General features: G+C 39.5%; 2 protein-coding genes across 10 annotated transcripts in view; one reads left to right on the top strand and one right to left on the bottom strand.

Annotated features, from left to right (window-relative positions):
- Nucleotides 1–14,406, top strand: part of LOC113047250 (trinucleotide repeat-containing gene 6C protein-like) — a 59,930-nt gene extending 45,524 nt beyond the window's left edge. For 4 of the 8 annotated variants that reach the window (XM_026208597.1, XM_026208594.1, XM_026208599.1 and 1 more), the window contains 8 exons: nucleotides 106–361; nucleotides 778–942; nucleotides 1,039–1,227; nucleotides 1,906–2,055; nucleotides 5,362–5,577; nucleotides 7,296–7,369; nucleotides 7,463–7,602; nucleotides 7,694–8,072. In XM_026208597.1, coding sequence (XP_026064382.1) covers nucleotides 106–361; nucleotides 778–942; nucleotides 1,039–1,227; nucleotides 1,906–2,055; nucleotides 5,362–5,577; nucleotides 7,296–7,369; nucleotides 7,463–7,602; nucleotides 7,694–8,072 — 1,569 coding nt within the window. Of the gene's footprint in view, nucleotides 1–105; nucleotides 362–777; nucleotides 943–1,038; nucleotides 1,228–1,905; nucleotides 2,056–5,361; nucleotides 5,742–7,295; nucleotides 7,370–7,462; nucleotides 7,603–7,693 lie in introns of those variants that run through there. The other 4 variants (XM_026208596.1, XM_026208595.1, XR_003276227.1 and 1 more) reach the window with 4 other exon arrangements.
- A 207-nt stretch (nucleotides 14,407–14,613) lies between these two features.
- Nucleotides 14,614–21,981, bottom strand: LOC113047253 (uncharacterized). 2 transcript variants are annotated; one of them, XM_026208605.1, is made up of 4 exons: nucleotides 21,400–21,981; nucleotides 16,260–16,583; nucleotides 15,124–15,227; nucleotides 14,614–15,035 (listed from the first exon to the last, which is right to left on the bottom strand). In XM_026208605.1, the coding sequence occupies exons 2-4, from the start codon at nucleotides 16,528–16,530 to the stop codon at nucleotides 14,838–14,840; spliced, it is 573 nt and encodes a 190-aa protein (XP_026064390.1). In that variant the 5' UTR covers nucleotides 16,531–16,583; nucleotides 21,400–21,981; the 3' UTR covers nucleotides 14,614–14,837. The 2 variants fall into 2 exon arrangements, with proteins under 2 accessions (XP_026064390.1, XP_026064389.1); XM_026208604.1 differs by lacking the exon at nucleotides 21,400–21,981 and adding an exon at nucleotides 17,080–17,401.
- Nucleotides 21,982–22,019: the final 38 nt, after the last annotated feature.

Genomic DNA, 22,019 nt, shown 5'->3' with positions numbered 1-22,019 from the left:
AAATCTCACAATTCTCAATACTGATTTGTTTGTGTGTTTGCTTTTAAGTTCTAATATCACGCTACTAAAAAGGTGTTCTATGCTCACAAGCATGTCTTCTCACAGGTTGCACGTACAATCAATAACATGCAGCAACAGATCCAGCAGCACCAGCGGCAGCTGGCTCAGGCTCTGCTGATGAAACACCAACAGCAGCAGCAGCAGCAGCCACCCGCCTCACACCCGGGCCTGCATCCCAGCGCAGGCAAATCAGCTCTGGACTCATTTCCAGCCCATCATCAAGCGTCCAGCCTCTCTGTTTCCGACCTTCAGACCAAAGAGCCGCAGTCTTCTCCAAACTACTCCTCACCCTACCCTATTTGTGAGTTACCAACACTTTCTGCTTCGACTAGTGTAGATCCAAATATTCTTCTATACAGTGTTCCCACAGTCCTAGTAAACCTGGAATTGCCACAGTATTTTTAAAGTCTTGCACATGCATATGCACATAACTATAGTGAATACATTTTTTCAAGTTGGCTCTAAAATGTATCATCAGCTAGATACTGATGATGTAGAAGAATTGGTTTGTGAGCAAATCTTATATAAATCAAATCAAGCATATATATATATATAATATATATACTTTCCAATAAGTCTGTCAAACCGGTTCACAAATCAAACCATATGTTTTATGGGAAAATAGGTCTTAAAAAAAAACCTAATTCAAACAAATAATTCAAAAAGTCAAGTTGTTTTCTCAACCCCACTGATTCTTGCAAATGTGCTTCTCTGTAGCCGGATTGAACCCTAACATGAATGTAAACTGCATGGAGGTGGGTGGCCTGTCCATGAAGGACTCTCCTCAGCCTCAGTCACGCCTGTCACAGTGGACACACCCAAACTCCATGGAGAACCTCTCTGGCAACTCCTCTCCAATGGAGGCCAACTTTAGCAAGCATGGTACACATCACTTTTATAGTCATCAGGGAACATGTGGCATAGTAGTTAATATCAGGCCTGATAATGATGATTTTGCATCTCAACAATATTATACAGGTGCCATCTCTGCAGGCCCTAGTCTGGGTCCCCCAAGTAAGCCCCCACTGGATGACTCCTACAGTCCCTACAATCTGATTGGCAGCTCCGAGTCTCCTGCCAGCCCCCTGGCACCTCATGATAGCTGGGGTCCGGGGAAGAACACCAATGACAAGATCTCCAATGGGACCAATGTCACCTGGCCTCCAGGTGACTAACTGACATCTCTAAAATCTCTTTGGACTAGTAGGCTTATGAAAGCTTTATGCAGATTTAAAATATATATAAAAAATATTTACACTTAAAACAACAGAATGTCATTGTAGTAGATTAAAACAACATCAAACCAAGTAGCATCTGCACTTTAATGTTCACCACATTATATATAGAAGTAATCCACAGTTTGACAAATTCATATTTTCTTTTTGAAATGTAATCATGTTAAAATAATCCAATATTTTATATTTTTCTGTTATTTTATATATTTCTTTTTAATAAAATGAATTTGGTTCAAGGTTTCCAAAACTGTGGTTTTGCAGCATTCAAAAACATTTTCAAATAATACAAATATCAAAATTAATATTCATTTTTACAAATTTAATAATATAAAAACAATCAAAAGGAAAAAAAGTTCAAATTTTATTAGTTTACCTGCATGTCATATGATCATTAGCCCACATCAGAGAACTATGAACATACAAATATGTTGTTAAATTATTACAATTTTAACTTTTATAATAATAATAATTTTTTTTAGGGCAAACCGTTTCAGCCGATGAAGTCAGTCCCTAGATTGAATAAATGTTAAAACGCAAACACAATCTCACATTTTTAATGTGTGTATCAGACAATGTCTCGAAATGATCTGATTTGTATGAAATCCCCCAGAGTTTTGTCCAGGAGTGCCCTGGAAAGGACTGCAGAATATTGACCCTGAAACTGACCCCAATGTGACCCCAGGGAGTGTTCCCAGTGGGCCCACCATCAATACTAACATTCAGGATGTGAACCGCTACCTGCTGAGAGACAGGAGTGGAGGTAAGAGGACAGATCTCTTTCTCCCCTCCAATGTTTTTCACATAATACAACCACTAAGAATGCCGTAGGTTTTTTTTCTTTCGGTTTCTTTTTTTGGGGGGATTTTCTATGTACGTAATTTTTCTGATTTCCACTTTGAATTCTTGCCTGCTTTGTTCGGGACACATCGTAGGTTCCACCCCAACTTCCTCACAGGGTGAGGCTCTGCCTCCCTCCGGGGATTGGCCAGTTACTAGCTCTTTCAGTCTGTCCTCCCCCGAGGCAGACAGCACAGGTACAACTCCCAGAAACCCCTTCCTGCCCTCAGTCCTGCTCATTACACTTACTACTTACTGTTCAACCTAGCATGGGACCCCAAACGGTGGTCGCATTCCTGTATATCTAGTGCATCCAACTCAAAGGCTCTGTATACACCTGGTATTAACATGCTTTTTCATCGACAAAGTGGACAAAAGAGACACATTACCATTTACACCTGGCGTTTAAATGCATCTTTTTTGTCAGCTTTTGATCACTTCTGTCCTGATTCAATCGAGGGGAGGGTCTATGGGCAGGTCCCTCTGCTTTCGTCGGAACTACAGTGGGAGGGTTAAATGCCAGTCCAGCTGTATGTGTTATCAAACGAAGATGCTCCAAAACGTGCTGTGCGTGTTTATGTATTGGCTTTTTCATTCATTTCAATCCAGCGGATGAAAAAAGCTCACACAACTGTTTTATCCTCCCAAAATAAGACGATAGAAAAAGACGAGGAGAGCAGCTGCTCTGCTTAGTTTCTACAATGTTAGCCACAAGACCTCGCCGAATGACGTGGACTTGCACCGGAAGTCAGGATGACACACATTTAATGTTCTGTGTGAGAAATTGCAGCCGCTATTGTACTGAAGACAAAGTCATTTACGTCAAACTGTTTTTAAAGAGCTGAAGATTGCAGTTACTCTGTGGTATCTTTCAACTTGCATATATTTCCAAACTTTGGCCGAGTTGTTTGGGTTGGGCAAAGCCACTGTGCACCACATTGTCTGGGAGGTGTGTGTAGCTACACGCAAAATGCAAAGATAGTTTATTAATTTGCATAAAGGAGAGAAGCTTCAGGCAATCGTTGAAGGCTTTAAGGACAGGTGGGGTTTTCCTCAGTGTGCAGGAGTAATTGATGGATCTTGTATACCTATCACATCTCCTTTTGAAGATGCTAAGGACTATTTCAACAGAAAAGGGAGCTATTTCATCATATTACAGGCTGTCGTCGATCACAATAAACAATGCACGCATGACTGTGGAATGTGCATTTGGGCAGCTGAAGGGGAGACGATTTTTGGATGCTTGGATGCAGGATGTGGAGGAGACTGTTGAACGGAATGCGCCTGACTTTCCAATGCCACATGAGAGAGCAGAACATCAATTGCATGTTAGACAGGCACTTTCACGTTATTTCTCCAGACTGAGTTGTAAATACTGAGTTTTTTGAACACTACAGTTAAATAAGATTTTTTTTTTTTTTTTACTTTTTGTCTTGTGTTATGTTACCCATGACAAAAAAGTTGCATAAAAGGGTCTGTTTCATTAGATTTTCAAGACCCCCATTTATTTATGTCTATTGTACTTGTTTGAAACATCTTGTTTGTCAAAATCTTATTTATATTGTCATATCCATATGAGAGGTATGATTCACTTAATGTGCATGTTCTGGCTATGCAGTGCTTTTAATGTGTAATTTACACCATGCAAGGGTCCGTATCAGTGGTGGCGAATGTCGGTCCTGGAGAACCACAGTCCTGCAGAGTTCAGCTTCAACCCTAATCAAACACACCTGAACAAGCTAACTAGGTCTGAAGGGTTACTAGAAAGCTACAGACAGGTGACTTTAACAGATCCCTTTTAACTGATTTAACTGATTATCACTTTTATGATTCACTATCATCATTGAAGATCACTTTTTTTATATATAAAACAGTAAAGAATGACGACATATTAAGAATTTAGAAGTTAAGATATGAAATCAACATATCTGTATCAGTGCACAATGTAAGCAAACAAATAAATCACAAATATGTATGGAAAAAAATGTAAAATAAAGTTAACATTTTAAAAATAAAAATCAGCCCATATTTATCACTGCACACGTTTAGCAAAACAAAAATATTTTGTGTCTTATTAAGTAGTGCTTTTCTTTTGTTCTTGGTTTTATCTGTTGTCCGGTTGAGGAGATCCGAAAACAGCTGTGCTGCAGCGGGGCATGTCTGAAGTGGTGTGAGCCGGTTCTCTTGTATATGTTGGGTGGTGAAATGATGTGCTAGGGTGGGATGGGTGCCAGGGTTAAGGTGCTGAGACCAGTGATGTGATGGACTGCAGGTTTTCCTCGAGGGCATGCTGTCTCTCCTGCATCCCGATCAACATCTCATCGTTAATTGCCTTGGTGTCTTTTGCCCTCCTGTAAGCGTGCTTTAAGTACTTTATTTTTCACTGAAACCGCTACCATGATCAGTTATAACTGCTTTCTGACTTTTTTCTTTTTTTTTGTAATCATCTAAAAAACGGTATGGTTACGATATGAGTGGCAAAATTTTCTTTGTACCACTTCTTCAGCCCAGACTGAGCTGCGGCACCTGGCCTCACTGGATGTCCAACCACGAGGATCCATTGTGTATCTCTAGTGCTTCGAAATAAATGTTATAGTATAGTTTGTTATAGTTAAATCTCATTTGACAAGCGTGCTTCCCAGCAACACATCCCACAATGATTGTGTTTGGTTAGTAGGCGGCTTTTAGCAGCTGCTCGAATGCATTCAGCAATACAACACTACAACAGCAATCCGATCAAATGCGAAGTTTTCGACCACCACTGGATGTGGTGGAAAGTGGACAAGCGCAAGCCGTTTTACACCCCATTTACACTTGTACTTAGCGTTGTTCATCAACAAAAAGCGCATGTTAATACCAGGTGTAAACAGGACCAAACATGACCCTGTCCACCGTAGAGAGCTCTGTCCCACCTACGTTCATCTGTACATCCCCTCAGTGGTGTTAGTCACACACTGTCCCTTTGTGCAGCATGGTCACCGGCTATCTGTGACTTTTGTGAGGTGGAAGTGGTGAGAAGGCTTTCTTTTATTTGTGAGAGATAAACATGGCCCTAGACCCTCTCTTTCCTGTATGTGACTGTGACTGCAGTGAGAACACCTTTCACCACTCGTTTGTCTAATTCTGGGGCGCACAGAATTAGAAAGAGGAGAAAAGATGTCAGTTGGCATATTCTTTCAGTGTTTCCTCCTCTGCCCCTTTTTCACACATTTATATCTCTGTTCTACAGGAAAGCTGTCTGACATGAAGTCCACTTGGTCTTCGGGGCCCATCTCGCACACCCAGGCTTCTCTCTCTCACGAGCTTTGGAAAGTCCCCCAAGGACCCCGAAACACGACGGCTCCCACACGGCCACCTCCAGGCCTGACCAACACCAAGCCCTCTTCCACGTGGGGCGGAAACACCCTGGGCCTGGTAGCTGGCTGGAGCAGCTCCTACTCTGCAGGTTTGTGTGTGTGTGTAAAAGGTGCAGTTTAATCCCAGGCGGATGTGTGTGTTTGTGTTGCTATTCTTAGGTACAGGTGTGGGCGTTTCGAAGCGGCAGTTGAATTGTCAGTTGACTCTTTGATGTGGGTGTAAACGCTAGTCAAAATGTGGGGGTCAGGTGAGGTAAGGATTTGAACGGTTGGCGCATTCGTATGCATGGGCTCTGGCAGCGTAGCGAGCGTGCTGGTTTGTGGTCTCGCATATGTTGCGTGTTATTCAACATACCCGTGCTGTTGCTTGATAACACTTTCATGACATTTAACTGTAGCGCAGTTGTTTACCAGATTTTAATTTTGAATAATGTTGAAATATACTTTTTTTTTTTTTTTTTATACATTCTTAGTGAAGGATCTATAAACGGATGAACCAGAAGTACAGTTCTGGTTAATACTGATAAGCTGTTCAGGTTTAGGTTGATATTGAAGGCAATGGCAATTTCGTCTAAATAAATAGAGGGCATTTTAATAAAAACTCATGTTTTAAAGAGGTGACCTTCCACATAAGAAACAATGTTTTTTATGCTCCTTAAGACATTATAAATGTATTTACTGTCACTTTATATCATATGTCATGCAGTCTTGCTCAATAAAAGGGTTATACTTTATTTTTAAGGTGTCCTTTAAAATTTAAAAAAACTTTTAAAATAAGCCTTTATAACATCCAGGCTAGATTATTGCAACTCTCTTTATTATGGGATCTCCAAGAATCAAATCTCAAGATTACAAGTTGTTCAGAATGCAGCAGCACGTTTTTTGAAAGGTGGCAAAAAATTTGATCATGTGACACCTCTTTTGAGATCCCTTCACTGGCTACCTGTCCAATATAGAATCGACTATAACATTTTACTATTAGTCTACAAATCCTTAAATAATCTTGCACCATCGTATTTATCGGATTTACTCCACCCGTATACTTCAAAGCGAGAACTGAGATCAGGAAACAAATCCCTCCTTTGTATTCCTAGAACCCGCTTGAAAAAGAGGGGAAATAGAGCTTTTGAAGTGGTGGGCCCCACTTTATGGAATAATCTTCCTATTCATCTTAAAATGGCTTCCACTTTATCAGTTTAAAACAGCGCTAAAACATATTTGTTTGGAGTGGCTTTTAATGTGTATTTACTTGAACTTATCTTTTAATGCACTTTAATTGGTTGTTGATAGTGACGTTGCTGGTACATTATGTATTTTGTCGTGATTACTGTACAGCACTTTGGTTGGAAGTAAATGTGCTCTGGAAATAAACAAACTTGAACTCCTTGTTACAGTGTAACTGTACATTTAAGTACTGAGGGATGCTAATTAACTAAATGAACTTACTCGATGCTTATGGTTAGGATTTGGCATAGGCAAGTGCATGTAATTATGCATGATTTATTGTTATTATGATAGTAAGTACATGTAATGTGTAACAAGGTCACCTTAAAATATAATGTTACCAATAAAACTATTAATTTTTTTTTTTTCCTCAATGTACTTTAATGCTTATACTAAATGTCAATATTTTGCAACATTACAAATGTCTTTAATGTCTTTTAATCAGATCCATGCAATCTTGCTGGATTCTTTTCTTTTTTTAAACAATAGTGTACATGGTACTTTAATACGTAGACTATGTTGTAATAGTGGACTGTGTTATAAAAGTTAATCGAATCATTAAAGAATTCTTTATCTCTCTAAGTAGGTACCACATGGAGTACAGACAGCTCCAGCAGGAGCACTAGCTGGTTGGTTCTGAGAAACCTTACACCACAGGTATCATTGTGCTACTGTTATGTTCATTGACTGAATTTCATGGTTAATCATGTGCAGTCTTATATGACCCTCTTTGTTTTCTGTGACGTTTAGATTGATGGTTCGACACTGCGGACACTGTGCATGCAACACGGCCCGCTCATCACATTCCATCTCAACCTGACGCAGGGTAACGCAGTGGTGCGCTACAGTTCTAAAGAGGAGGCTGCCAAAGCCCAAAAGTCCCTACACATGTACGTAAATGTTTCACCGATACCTTCTTTTTAAAGAACCAATCTCAGCTATATCGTCACAGTTCTCTGTCTTTGAATACCTGCTTTCCAGGTGTGTTCTGGGAAACACCACTATACTGGCAGAGTTTGCTGGAGAAGAGGAGGTGAACCGCTTCTTTGCACAGGGTCAGTCCCTCACACCCACCACCAGCTGGCAGGCCAACCCCGGCACCAATCAAACACGGCTGGGGGGCGGAGGGACGGTGGCCACACATCCCATCGGCCACTGGAACAGCAGCGGTCTCGGAGGAGGAGGAGCGGGCGGGACGGGGTCCGGCGGGAAGGCGAGCAACGAGCTGCTGTGGGGGGGTGTACCGCAGTACTCCAGCCTGTGGGGGCCGCCCAGCGCCGAGGACGGCCGAGTGGTGGGCAGCCCCACCCCAATCAATACGCTGCTTCCTGGAGACCTGCTGAGCGGAGAGTCCATGTGAGAGCGCCAAGTGCTCGAACCCCCGAACCGCAGCGAAATATGAAACTTAACGAGCAAAAACCAAGCAAATCATTTGGCGATAATCAACGTCAGTGGAACTGTGAAAAACCAAGAGACAGGAGGCTGAGGCCACACTTGCATAAAGGCTGCTGACCTTCTTCCTCTACTTGTTTGTTTTGTTTTGCGTCTCTGTGTTATTTTGATCATAAGGCTTGGGTTACAGTATTCTATAGACTTCTAATGAAGAACTGGGACTAAAAGAGAAGTGAACCTTTACCAAGACTTTTTCTCTAATAACTGAAACCAGTGTAAAAGTGTATTTTACTACAAACCGACAAGACAAGCTGCCATTTTTTTTTTTTAAATTCCTCTGGCACGAGCACATCCTGTCAGCCCAATCACAGCATATCGTCCTATCCCCGAAGAAACGTGCGTCATTCCAAACCGACTTTTCTTTTAGACTGGATCCATGGCTTTTCTCAGTTGTCCTCTGGATTGTTTGGATTAATTAACAGCACTAAACTTTAGCCTTAACTGCTGATCAGTCCCACTCCATTTGAGGTCTGAAGAAACTCATCTTGAGAATTGCACATTTTCTCATTTCTGAGCCAGGACTGTCGATCTCAGCCGCAGCCGTACGCGCATTCGTCCTTCCTTGTTACCCTCGGTTGCCACCTGTCCTCGTAACTCTCGAAAGGACGAACAGGTATCTGATGCCTCTGCACATTTGAGGCATTTATTCTTAAGCTGAGAGGACACATGGACAGCTGAGGAATATATTAACCACTGCTTACGAAAAAATGTACAGGAAACACTTTTTCAGATGGACTACTTTTTCTCTTTCATTTTCCTAAACGACCTCGGTCTCTCCCTCAAAAAAAAAACTAAAACTAAAACATAAGCCCTCATTGTTGTTCGTCTGAAGTGCAATATATGCCACAGACTCTTCTGTCCATCTTTACGCAGTGCTTGTGAAATGGTAGGAGCTCGCCTGGGGAAATGGGGGGGGGGGGGCGTCAAAGACTCAAAGTCTCCTGCCGTGTCCACCGAGCGTGGGACTGAACAGAAGAGTACTCTCTCAGTGTGTAAGCCCATGGTGATGAAACATTCACAAGCACTTCCTCTACACACTCAAGGACAAGTGTGACTACAGGGGCAACAGGGGCTTCAAACCAAATAAGAGGTGTTTCTTGTAACCAGTAGAAGAAGTGCATTTTTTTTTCATTGTTGTTGTATTTGGTACAAAAGTATGGAACAAAGATGGCGTGGTTTCTACATAGCACTTAGCAAGAGCCGATGCTCTTCAATGCCAACAAATGACACACGGACGCGAAACTGACAAAAAGCAACGATGAAAAGCAATCTACCGAACTTACGCCGAACGGATTTTGCCGTTTCTTATCTCCTTCGTCTTCGTCTTTCCACAGTCTTTTCAACTTTCAAGTCAGACATTTCGAAAATGGTAGCAAATTGAAAGGATGCCTGATGAGGAGGAAAAAAAAAACCACAACAAGACTGAAGCATTCACGTGTTTTTTTGTTTTTTTCTTTAAGATGATATATATCAAAGTAAATATCACTGTTACAGTACTCCAAAATCATTAGCCTTTTGTCTGGAGATGCTAGACGTGTTGTAATGTTTCTAATGGATTCCGGCGGGGCCCCTTGCCCTGGCGGCCCCGTGTACCTGTATGATAAGTGTGGCCATTGAGTGCCTATCTGCTGTGGCGCCTCAGGTGCCCACACTCTGACTTTTGACCCGCTGTGCCAGGCCGGCGCACCAGATGCCAGAACGGACCCGCCTGGGGCCCGGAGCAGTGGCTCCTTCAGACCTGGCCAATCAGTACGTACTACTACTGCCGCCAGCACTCGACCTCGTCTCAACTTCACTCTCATAGACTCTCTTTCTCCCTCTCATGCAAAGATCACTTTAGCTGGAAGTGGACAGGTTCGTTTTATGTACTTTTTACGATCGATTGGGGTTTTCCCTTCTGGAATTGCCAGTTTTGTTTTTTTTTTTTTATTTATTTTTTTTGGTCAACATTGCTGTTGTTATCGTCGTTGCTGTTGTTGATGTTATATGGTTATTTTGCGCTATATTTGGGTTTATGTGTGTGTCAATGCAGTGGTCTCTATGGTAGCTGCTCTCACCAGCCCCTCTTGCTGCGCATATGCAGAAAAACACTCTGATTAAGAGGCACACCTCAGCGTAAACGGCGGCGCCGATTGATCCAGAATCACTCGTAGTGACGGAAAAGGGTTGTTTTGAGGACGGAGCGCACGTAGTGGCGAAAGGAAGAGTAGGTCGATGGTGCTCAGTTTGTCTTCTGCCTCTCCTCTGCACGTTCCTCCGCTCTGGTGTCACCGCCCCGCCAGGCCACACACTCACACTGGTGCTTACGACAAAGGGCAGGCAGAGTACACTACTTTACCTGGTCGCCTCTTCTCACAGTAATAAAAGCAAATGATATCGGAGACTCGGTTCTCCACTTCTATGCAAAGACTGACCGAGAGGTGCAGTTCACGGCCTTCAATCTGTAGTTCTCTCCAAGCCCACTCTTCAGCTCACCAGGTGATTGTGAGAAGGCAGCTTCCTTACAGTGTGGCCTAAAGTAAGAAACCGGCCCGATGACCAGGCCCTCACTGTTTACTCTCTGAATGATCTCTTACATTATGTACATGCAGTCTCAGGGCAGCCTCAGAGAACCCCAAACTGTTTTATCGTTACGAGGAGGGCGCGATTGCATTATCCCATGTGGCTTTAAAGATGCTAAATGGGTTGGCGAGTGGACTCGGAGAAGGATTGGTAGGAAGTCCCTCTGTTTTTGTTTTTTCTAATGTACCTTTTCTCGATCGTAGACCTAACCTAGACACAAGTCTATCAGAGTGGAACTACTACTTTCTTGAAATTAGTTTTGATGTTTGGTTGTGTAAGGAGCACTTGGAGATGGAGAGGTAGAATGCAGGTTGGCACCAAGACAGACGGGTAGCACCCTGTCCCGGGTCTCAAATATATACGTCTGGGACGACTGCTGACAATTAAACAGGGAAGCCAGAATGTTTAGGTGCACTGTAGATGGTTCACATTTGGGTACATCTTTTCTTTCTTTTTCTTTTTTTACACCAAAAAAGGTTTTTGTCTGATTATTGTTATTAATATTGTTGAAAAAGGAAACTTTAATTCTGTACACTCTTGACTGAAGTGCTTCTCTCTGCAAGCCTTTGACGCCCTGAAGTGGCGGACAGATGACTCTGGGGTTGCTGTATTGATGGTATTAAATTCTGTCCTGACCCGATATTAGGGGAACGGTGCAGATTATTTTTTTATTTTATTTTATTTTAAACAGGTCCAGGTCCATGTGGACCTATTGTATCAGGAGGCCTGGGGCACATGCCAGCTGATACCAAGTCTTAAAAGGGGAAAATACTTTTCTGGAAGAATTATTTCACCCTTTTTTTCCCCCCACACTCGAGTGACACTAGCAAACAATCACTATTGCCTGTTTTTGAATATATATATATATTTTTAACTGCCTTTCTCTAAGCTGTTTTCAAGACCACGAAAAACAAACGTCCAAAATGTGTTTAAAATCCAGAGGATTGCCTGGCAGACAAGCTAGCTAGCCAACGAGTGCCCACTGTGTCCTCCACTGTGGGCTTAAACTGGGTCTTATTGATAGGACTAATGTACTCTAGCTCCACGGCTCAGATGCAACTATGTTTAGATAAAAATCACAGGGCCTGGGTGGAGATGAGCTCTAAGAAACACAAATCCTCATTCTTAGGGTCCTGGCTAGAATATATGCACATGCTGGTTTATATACATGTACATCTGAAATCCTGTGTATGTATATAACTGGTTCTCTTTTTTTTGTTTATTTACCTTTACTTTGGTTTTCAGGCCCGAGTAACCCCCTGTTTCCGTCTCTCCATAAATTAACCTAGATGATGAAAAGCATAAACATATCAAAATTATACAAATTAAAAAAACACAAATACTTGAATCATAATAAGCGCCAATAATGTAATGTGAATTATTTTTTTTATTTTTATTTTTTTGTAATTTTGTCATTCATACACTTCCAAGCTTTTTGATAACATCAGTTCAAACTGAACGAAAAAAAAAAAAGTAGTTAAAAAAAAAAAAATGCAAAGTGACATCGGTTGTGAGTGTTTGCACAAGATTGCGTGTACTGTATGACGGATGAATGCGTTCATTTGCCTGTGTGAGTGGGTTCAAACCAGTGTATGCTAGTGATTACTGTGGGTTTGTTTGCGCCTTTGTTTAATTTTAAGCATCTTAGTTTTTTTTTTTTTTTTTTGGCTAGTCAAAATATATTCGTATGTGTATTGTTACGGTATTTGTTATTAGCTTTGTTATTAGAGTTGCACTGAGTGTCTGCTTCCCCTCATTCAGCTAATCGTACAACATGATATTAAAGTACTAAGGGGACAAGGTGACAATTCATGTGTTAATGTTTACTCAAGGACTTATTGAGAAAAATAACAAGTGTGTGTGTGTTTTTTTTTTTTTTAATCTATAATACGATTATCTACCTTATAGTGGCTTTTATTGTGGAATAATCCATGATAAAGAAATGGATTATGTTGAGTATTGCACCATTATGTTTTTCAGATTATAAAAAAAAAAAAAAAAAAATGCAAAATACAATGAAAGAAAAAAAAGTATATATAAGATGTGGGGATTTTTTTCTCGAAGAAGAAGAACTGTGGCCATAGATCGATGTAGAGGGACTTGTAACTCCCCACGTTACACCACGTTGAGCCGGATAGACATCTGGAGAAGAGTTTCTTACAAGACTCATTTCAGAGGTGCCTACCTTTTGGGTTTGTTTTTTTTATGTTCATACCTGTTCTAGTTTTTGTTCACTATCTTCTTTGTGCAAGGCCACCAACAGTTTACACACATTTCATGTTTTTCTGAAGTTCAAGGAAAAGAAATTTTGCGATGGGATTGTCATGAGAAGAGAAAAATCCTAAAGGACATATTCTTCCATCGAATGAATAACAAAAACACTTTACGGAATGAAGATTATTGTGCTACTTGCAGAACTCTGGGATTGATCAGTGTTGTCATGTTTTTGTTTTATTTTTTATTTATGTTTACTTTCATAGATTATCAAAGCCTGTATTTTTCTTTTCGAAGCAAAAAAAAAAAAAAAAAAAAAACATTTCCTTTGTTGAAAAAAAAAAGAGAAAAGAAGACATAAATGTTCACTATCTTGCACACACAAAAAGTGGATCATGTCTCAGGAAGGCAAGGGTTCCAGAGTACCAACTCCACGCCATTTAATGTTCGTTCTTAGAGAAAGACGATAACGGAAGAAAAAAAAAAACATAAGCACTGAAGGGTTATGGATTTCAGAAGAAGAAAATACCTTTGTTTCTAAATCCGTAGCAGTTACATATTTACCAAATAATGAACTCTTAATGAACTTAAAAAATGGAGTGCTTTATATATATGAATCTATATACTGAAATTGCTTTACATTTTAAACAAAATGATCAATGATTTTGATTGTTCAAAAGACGGTGAAAGAACATACAGATGCTGTATGTTTGAATCTTTATTGTATTTTCTTAACATGAGGTCCCTTCCTGTTGAAATCAGGACCATTGTGCATTACTATTTCTTTCCTCTTTGTCATTTTGTCTCTTGTGGCGGGTATTACATAATGAGAAATTGAAAAGAGGAGTTGGGGGGTGGGGGTGGACAGGGGTTCTATATCAAATTGATCAATTTTAAAGAGAAAAAAGTCTGGTTTATACGGATCATGATCTATGCACAAGGGGGTGGGCTTCTTAAAGCCCCTGTGACTCATCTCTCATTGGGATTAGAGGGGTTCTTTCTGTCTTTTATTGTACTCGCTCATTTGCTCTTGTCTCCCTCCCCCACCAACCCCATTTTATGTCCCATTTTTTATGTTTCATGTTTCTTACATATAGTACATCGCCAGGCTGTGTATTCCTAAACCAATGAACGTCTCATTCTGAAGCACTGTGGGGTTTTTTTGTAGCCCATGACTTTCAAGGTTGTCTGTGTTCTGCGTGTGTGTGTGTGTGTGAGACTGAGTGTGTGTTACTGGGATGAGTGTGGATGGAGATACTGGGTTGATACTTTCGTCTTTTGATTTTAAATGTTAAGGAATATGTCTGTACTGAGATTTTAAGAAGTCAGTGGCTTTTAATGTTTTGGTTTTCTCTCTCTTTTTCTCTCCTCATAGAATGTGATTGTTGACATGCACCGAAAAAAAAATGTTTTGAACTATGGAGCTTCTTTCAGACAATTAATAAATTGCATTTTTGTTCTTGGCTGTAATGAATTTGGTTTGGTCATTTCTTAGTAGTAGATATCAGTAACCTGCAGTGTTATGGGCTATAGATGATATGCAGCAATTTGGATCACATGAAAAAAAAATATTAAGAAAATGCCCATGACAAATGATAAGCTTGTATTCACCCTGCTTTATCTAAAATTATTCTTCTAAAACAAAAGGGTTAAAGAAAGATTGGAAAATGCAGTTTTAAGGAAGAACAACATCTATTTATTGTTATAATTATAGCAATTATTTTAGTTATTATGGCATTTATTAACTGAGGCAACAGAACATTTATTTTTAAAATATATTTGCCATTTATCCAAAAAGGTAAAAGGAAGGTTAAATGGTAACATATATGTTATAGATTTTAGCATGTCCCTGGAAATGTATATATTTCAGTAACATATTTCACAGTTAAGCTGATTTTTACGGTTCTTTTTCCTGATGATGTTCCACATTTGTCCGTTTGGGGGATCTGTAGAGGTCCACCAGCATGGCTGATGTTTCTGGGGCTGGTGGACAGATCCAGTGACTGTTTGCTCTGCTTCTTTTCCCTTTCACACTTGACATGTCTTCATAAATTGGAGCTGTGGTGTGACTCTCTGGCTCAGCATATGGCTTTTTCTGCGGATGAGTATTTTCACATTAGGAATGACACCGCATTGCTTGTATGTTAAATGAAGTATTCAGCTGTGTTGTTGGGGAACCTTACATAATATGTCACAAAGAGAGCGATGGCCGAGAGTAGGAGCAGACTCACTCCTACGGTGATGGAATAGATGAGCAGAGAATACCTCCTACAGGAGCACAACTCACCTGAAACAACAGAACATCAGGTCAGATGTGGGCTTATTCCATTGCTACTGCCAAAAATATATAAGGGGTCATAACAAGGCAGCTCTAAAAAGATAATAGTGTCATGATTTAGTTCAAAAAGAGTGTAGCTGAATTTGAATTCAGGACTATAAGCAGACTTCCAGAAGCCAACAGTAATGTGGTTGTTGGGCTTGAGTTAGTTTAAAGGGATCGTTCACCCCAAAATGGAAATGTTGTCATCATTTACTCATTCTCATGTTGTTCCAAACCTGTGTGAGATTCTTCCTTACGTTGAATATAAAAGAAGGTATTTTGAAAATGCAGGTAATACCCATTGACCTCCAATAGTAGTTTATTTTATTTATTTAGTCAATGGGGACCAACAACTGTTTGGGTCTTCAAAATATCTTTTGTTGTGTTCAACGTGAGAAGGAAACTCCCACAGATTCGGAATGACATGAGGGCGAGTAAATGATGACCGTTTTCATTTTTGGGTGAACTACTCCTTTGAATGTTGTTTCACCCGATGGTGTCAGCGTGATATCGATAATTTCACTGACGGTGTAGGCTATGTACTACACCATCTATTCTGCCTCCGCCTCACAGTCAGAGTTATTCAAAGTGTGGCAGGGGCGTAGCAATCTTTTCAGAAGTGAGGGGGACAGAAATTATATATAAGAAGTCTCTTCTGCTCACCAAGCCTGCATTTATTTGATCCAAAGTACAGAAAAACAGTAGCCTAATGTTGTGAAATATTTATATATATAAAATATTTTTCCCCTATTTGAATATATTTTAAAATGTAATTTATTTGTGTGATCAAGCTGTATTTTCAGCATTTTTACTCCAGTCTTCAGTGTCACATTCTTCAGAAATCATTCTAAATCATTCCCGCGTAATCTACGCACCTGAAGTGTGGTGAATCAGACATAATTAAAAATCGTGCAAGATCTAGAAGGTGTATATATTGTAACACTGCATTTACTTTACTGTTATCTCTGTATACCCTACTGTATCAACGCATTGACCAACCTGCGGCTTTCACCAGCACAAAGAGAGTTGTGTTCCCCGAGAGCGGATTTGATGGATCTCCTGAGAAATCGCAGACATAAAGCCCCGTGTCTGTGGCTCTTAAATGTGAAAGAGTCAGAGTAACTGTGCGTAAATTCAGCTGTCCGGGGATATTGATTCGTCCCTCAGTCTCTGCTCTCACGATTTCTTCATCTTCAGAGTAGTTGAGCACACTTTCTGAAGGAGCGATCCTTCGCCTCAGAGGTTCACTGGCTTCTGCGACACAATCCATGTCCAGCGGTTCACCCTCCAGCCTCCGGGCGTAGTAATGAAAAGCTTCAGAGGCTGTCGTTAAAAATAAAATAAAATAAAATAAAGAGATCACGTATTGTCGCATGAAATATGTGGAACTGGTTTTCCTTAATTTGTGCATTGTTGGCCTTATATAATGTTTTTATTATTATTGTACAGTTTGGACCTGTTACTGAAATGGCATATTTTTGTTAACACGTGTCATGAGAATAACTTAAAATGGTCACATAGGCTTTAATTTAAAAAGTCTTTAATTTGATTGTAGGCATACTTTTCTCCTGTTTAACACTGTAAAAACTGCTTTGACCAACTGTATGTGTTATATAAAGAAATAGCCTATAAATATACATGACGTCGTTTATTTAGCTATGAATTCATCAGGTCGGTTCAAATAAAATTGAATGGAGACACCAGACAATGACGTGGATTGTTCAGATTCTGGCTTATTTCCCCCCTTAGTTAATTGAGCTGATATTAATGCAGCATAAACAAAAAACATTACCATAGCCTTCACTTCAGTGTGACTTACCTAAAGTCTGCTCCAATAAAACCCAGAGGAATAAGCAGGCTCTCATGGCGCTTATTTTTAAATAGCCAAGACAAGGCCACATCTCTCCTTAACCCTCAAACCGTATTCACTTTATAGCCCTTAAATTGTTGCTTGTGCTGCACTTTCCCCCATCAGGCTTTTCATCTCCACACAGACCTCCACCCAATCCACAGGAAGTTCAGCAGACATGACCGTTTTGGTGTCTAGCGCTTAGTAATAAAATAGAAAGTCTCTCTCTCTCTATATATATATAAAGTTGCAATCAAAATTATTCAACCCCTCAGAGACTGTAGTACTTTACAAATACAAGCTTTTCTGAGGATCCAGGATAAAATAAAAATTGCATCTATATCAGTTCACTGGCATATTAAAAGTGATATTGTCAATATATAATGTAATATTTTAATACTGCTATGTCATAATTATTCAACATTGCTGTTTTTAAATCACTTATTTGCATGGTGGGGAATAAAAAAAGTCTCAAAACACAATTAAGCTTTTAAACTATTAAAAACAGAGTTAGCTTGAGCTGTTACACATACATACAGTTAGCGCATGCATGTGTTGAAGTTAAGTGGCAAATTGTCAACAGAGGTCTCACAAAAGCTAAAGAGAATAAATGTATTACTTTAGAAAAGCTAAGGCTATATGAAGATTTCCAAGACATTGAAAGTTCCTAGAGACACAGCTCTCAGTCTTATTTCTTAGCTTAAAGTGTGTTTTACCAGAAAACCTTTGAGGGTGTTGAAGAAAATGCACAATATCATAGAATGTTTAATCAGGGCAACTGAGAAAAACCTGCAATGTACAGCCAAAGACTTGCAAGATGACCCGATGAAAGGAGGAAAACCATTTCAATGGAGTGTGTAAGAAGAACACTAGACAAACATGGCCTTCATGTTAAGACATCTTGCAGAATACTGTAGAGGGAAGTGGAAATCATGACTATGAAAGACATCATGGATTCTATATCAGGCCATTTTGACAAGAATTGTGATGCATTTGGTGCAAAGACTGAAGCTGATGATAAATGGACTTTCCTGCAGGATAGTCATCCCAGAGTACACATCCAAATCTACTACTGCTTGGTTCAGGGATCAGTCATAGAATGTACTTGAGTGACCTGTTCAGTCTCCAGGCTTAATTCTCATTGCATATATCTGGTTGAATTTAAAGAAGATAATGACGTTCAGCATAAATGTTTCAGAATTTGTGTATGTGTGATTTATGACCAAATATACAAAGAATACACGGGTCATTTGGATTTATCTCCGCTTTTATTATTATTTTTTTTACAGGACAAAAAGAAAAGGTAACTTAGTGCTGCACTATACTGCAATGAAAAAATAAACACCACTTCAAACTCTGAACCAACTCAAAGAGAACAGGGACTACTGATTCACATACAGGCCATAACTTACCAGGGGCCTGTTTCACAAAGGAGGTTAAGTGAAAATTCAGAGTATGTTAACCCTGAAATGAGGGAAACTCTAGGTTTTCTGTTTCAGAATGGGATGTTTTTCAAACCCGAGAAAGCAGGGTAAGTCAACCCCGTTTCTGAAAGAGAGCTAACTTATACTCCGAGTCAGTTACCATAGTAACTTACTCTATGATCCTGGTCAGAAGCAGGTTTTCTTCCATAAACCCAGTTTTTCTTTCGGTCTCCTCCCTCTTTTTAAAAACTTCATTGATGCATGCTGGAAAAATTATCTTCTTACTAAGTGTTTTTTTTTTTCAGTGTGGTAATAAAAATGATCTTAATGCCAATGGAAAACAAGATTATTCGTAGTGTCTATTACTAAGTGGAAATCTACTGTAGCTCCGCCCTCCATCGTCACATAAGGTTAAATACGACACATGTGAATAATGGCTTCAGTGGTGTAGGCAGAAATGTTTTGGGCATGGAAAACTAGCTTGTAACGCGATTGTTTGGGTCAGAATCCGGCTTTTGCCGACCTCGTTCTTCTCACTTTTTCCATCACGTCAATTAGAATTTATTTTCAATAAAAATGAACAAAATGTTGTAAAAGTGTAAGTGCCTAACAAGTGTTTAATAATTATGCAACTATTAATAATTGTAATAAATATAAACATTTACAATCTGTTATTATTGCATCTTGTTAATGTATAACAACGGTGAGGTGCAAATGGGCCTAGCATGTATCTGCCAGTATAAAATATAACTAGCATCTAATTATTATTTACACTTAGCCTGTTGCAAAGAACAGGCTACTTGTACATGCTAAATAGAATATATCACAATTTTCACTGCACATTTTTTTCTGTAAATAGCATCTGGAGCTACTTGCACTTAGCCTACTGTAAATAGGATATATTGCTGAGAAAGTATGTTAATTCCACTAAGTGTAAAATGCACTTAAATATTAGTATTAATATTATTATATTTATTTATTGCTCATGAGATACCATCAAATGATTAGCTATTAGTTAATTAATCTAACGTTCTGCCAGTTTTTACCTGTGATATTATAACATACATTTTTTATAAATTACATTTGTATGGAGCCTGGAGTATGCAGACGGCTTTTTGGCGGGAGCTGTTGCCATGGTGAATCGTAATATCAGCGCTCCATTGATAATGGCTTTTTATAGTTGTGGTGCACGCGCTTAACTCAGAGTCAGTCAATGTAGAGTTGATTAAACCAACTCATTTCAGCTTTTCTGTAACCAAAAACTCAAGTTTCCCATCTCAGGGTAAGTCAACTCCGAGTTCAAGTTTAAACTGGTTGAACCTCCTTAGTGAAACGGGCCCCAGGGAAAGAACTAATGCCTCCCATCTCTACCCAGCAACAGCAGGTAAATACAGATTTACAAATCCAGAATTATACTTGCTCAGTCTCACCTGTAAATGGGGTCCTGGATTACATTTTCATTTAAAATCAAGAGTGAATGAATAGCAGCAGTTGGGCAGATTAAAGAAACAGAACCACAAACGATTCACAGAAAGTACTTTACCAAACACAAACCATCCGATTCATACGGTCAGCTAGATGCTAAATTAAACCTTGGAGCAGTTCAATGGATTGATATCCATGCCAAACTGTGGACAGAAATCCATCAAATACACCATTAATGTCAATAAACATGCAAACCTTCTCCAACACCAGTCGAAGAGCCCATTAAACAAAATCACACATTGCTCCCCAGTGCTACTGCGTCATTTCTTCTTATGAAGCTTTTATAATGTATCAAAAGCACATTATATACACACACGTATAAATATCTTAATACATATAATACTCTGGATTTCCAACAATGCGCACGGAAAGAATCTGAAGCACACTAAACAATTTCACCTCATCTTTCAGTTTGTAAATAAATATGACTATTTGAATGTGATTCTTGTGGGAGAGTTTAAAACCTCAGCTCGGTGTAACTGCACAAATACAGCTGTTAGCACACAAATAAATATATATACACACACATACACACATGTGTTATAGCACATGTTTATCAGCAAGGTCATTTTCTAATTTGCATAACTGCTTTCATTGTAATTACTGCATGTGCATTTCCCCTGTGTCTCTTACAAACTGAGAGAGGAGTCAGAATCAGAGTCTGTGCTAATCAACAGCATGCCATAAATGTGGTTGAAAACAACTCATCAGATCACTTTAATAAACACTTCTGTTCAAAAGATTGAGGCTGGTAAGATTTTCTTTAAATCATACTGAAAGTCGTCTCATACTCACTAAGACTGTATTTACTTCCTAATACAGTAATAAAGCAATACTGTCAAATATAATTTTCATTATCAATTTAAAACAACTTTTCTCTGTGAACACGTTAAAATGTCATTTATTCCTGTGAGGCAAAGCTCAATCTTTAGCATCACAACTCCACAGTCTTAACTGTCACACAAGCAGAAATCATTCTAATACTCTGATTTGATGCTCAATTACTATTATGAATATTGAAAACAGTAAAGCTGCTTAATAATTGTGAAAACGGTAACAGTTTTTTTCCAGGGTTCCTTGAACAGGTGAAAAAAAAAGCATTTATTTGATACAGAAATCTTATAACAACTCTATTTATGGTCACTTTTGATCAATTCAGTGCAACATTACAAACCTTACTGACCTCAAACTTTGAAGCATGTGTATCTATTTTTAACATGTTAGCTAAAAACATGAGTTAGTTAAGAGAACTCCCCTGATATTAATAAACCCGGGGGCCATCGCCAAACTTGCTCCAAGTTTGGGGACATTTGTATCCAACAGCCAAACGGCTGTGAGGCCCCCTGAACACAGAGAGGAAGAGAGAAAATGTGAGACTTGCCTCAGCCTGTGCAGAGCAACACTGAGACTCTGCCTCAGCCAGTCCCATGGCATTGCTACAAGGAGAAGAGAAATCCTCAGTTTAGGACAACAACCACAGTGAACTACAGTCACCTTCTTACCTGCCTCTTCCTGAAAACCACAAGTAATGAGCCGAGCCTGGACATAAAGGATTCTCAGGTTCCCAAGGGTCATTTCACTCTCTCAAGACTGTGATTTTCAGGAAACTGCTCTCTCAATGGTTGTTTTTCTTTTCGTCTAACAGCCATATGTCCTTGCATAAGCAGCTGAAAATTTAAAGGGGTCTTATACATGTCCACTATGTTTTTTTGTTGTTGTTTTTTTCCAGGATCATTTATCATCGTCTCACTTTCGGTTGCAGCACAAACTCATTTTATTAGTTTGTCTGTTGTTCAGTGACGTCAGAAGTTGTGAGATGTTATGATGGTCTTTTTGGACCAGGGAGGATGTTTTGCGTTGTAACAGTTACATTGAGTTGACATGATGGTAGTAGACTCATGAAGGAAAACTGGATTCCTCATGATCTGACCCCTTTAAATCCAAACTTCAATATGAAAGGAGATGCAAATGCTTCAGTTTCCCTCTCACCCACAAACACTG

The sequence above is a fragment of the Carassius auratus genome, chromosome 28 (assembly GCF_003368295.1).
Source record: "Carassius auratus strain Wakin chromosome 28, ASM336829v1, whole genome shotgun sequence".
In the NCBI taxonomy this organism is placed as follows: Eukaryota; Metazoa; Chordata; class Actinopteri; order Cypriniformes; family Cyprinidae; genus Carassius; species Carassius auratus.
Note: the sequence above shows the minus strand (reverse complement) of the source record. Positions and strands in the feature narration are given on the sequence as shown.

Excerpts from the sequence above, each read along its gene's own strand:
- LOC113047253 (XM_026208604.1), bottom strand. The coding sequence starts at position 17,161 with ATGTGGCCTTGTCTTGGCTATTTAAAAATAAGCGCCATGAGAGCCTGC. Across the intron at positions 15,228-16,259 it reads TGTGCTGGTGAAAGCCGCAG|GTGAGTTGTGCTCCTGTAGG; the intron begins GTTGGTCAATGC and ends CTGTTGTTTCAG. Across the intron at positions 15,036-15,123 it reads CTCTCTTTGTGACATATTAT|AAAAAGCCATATGCTGAGCC; the intron begins GTAAGGTTCCCC and ends ACTCATCCGCAG.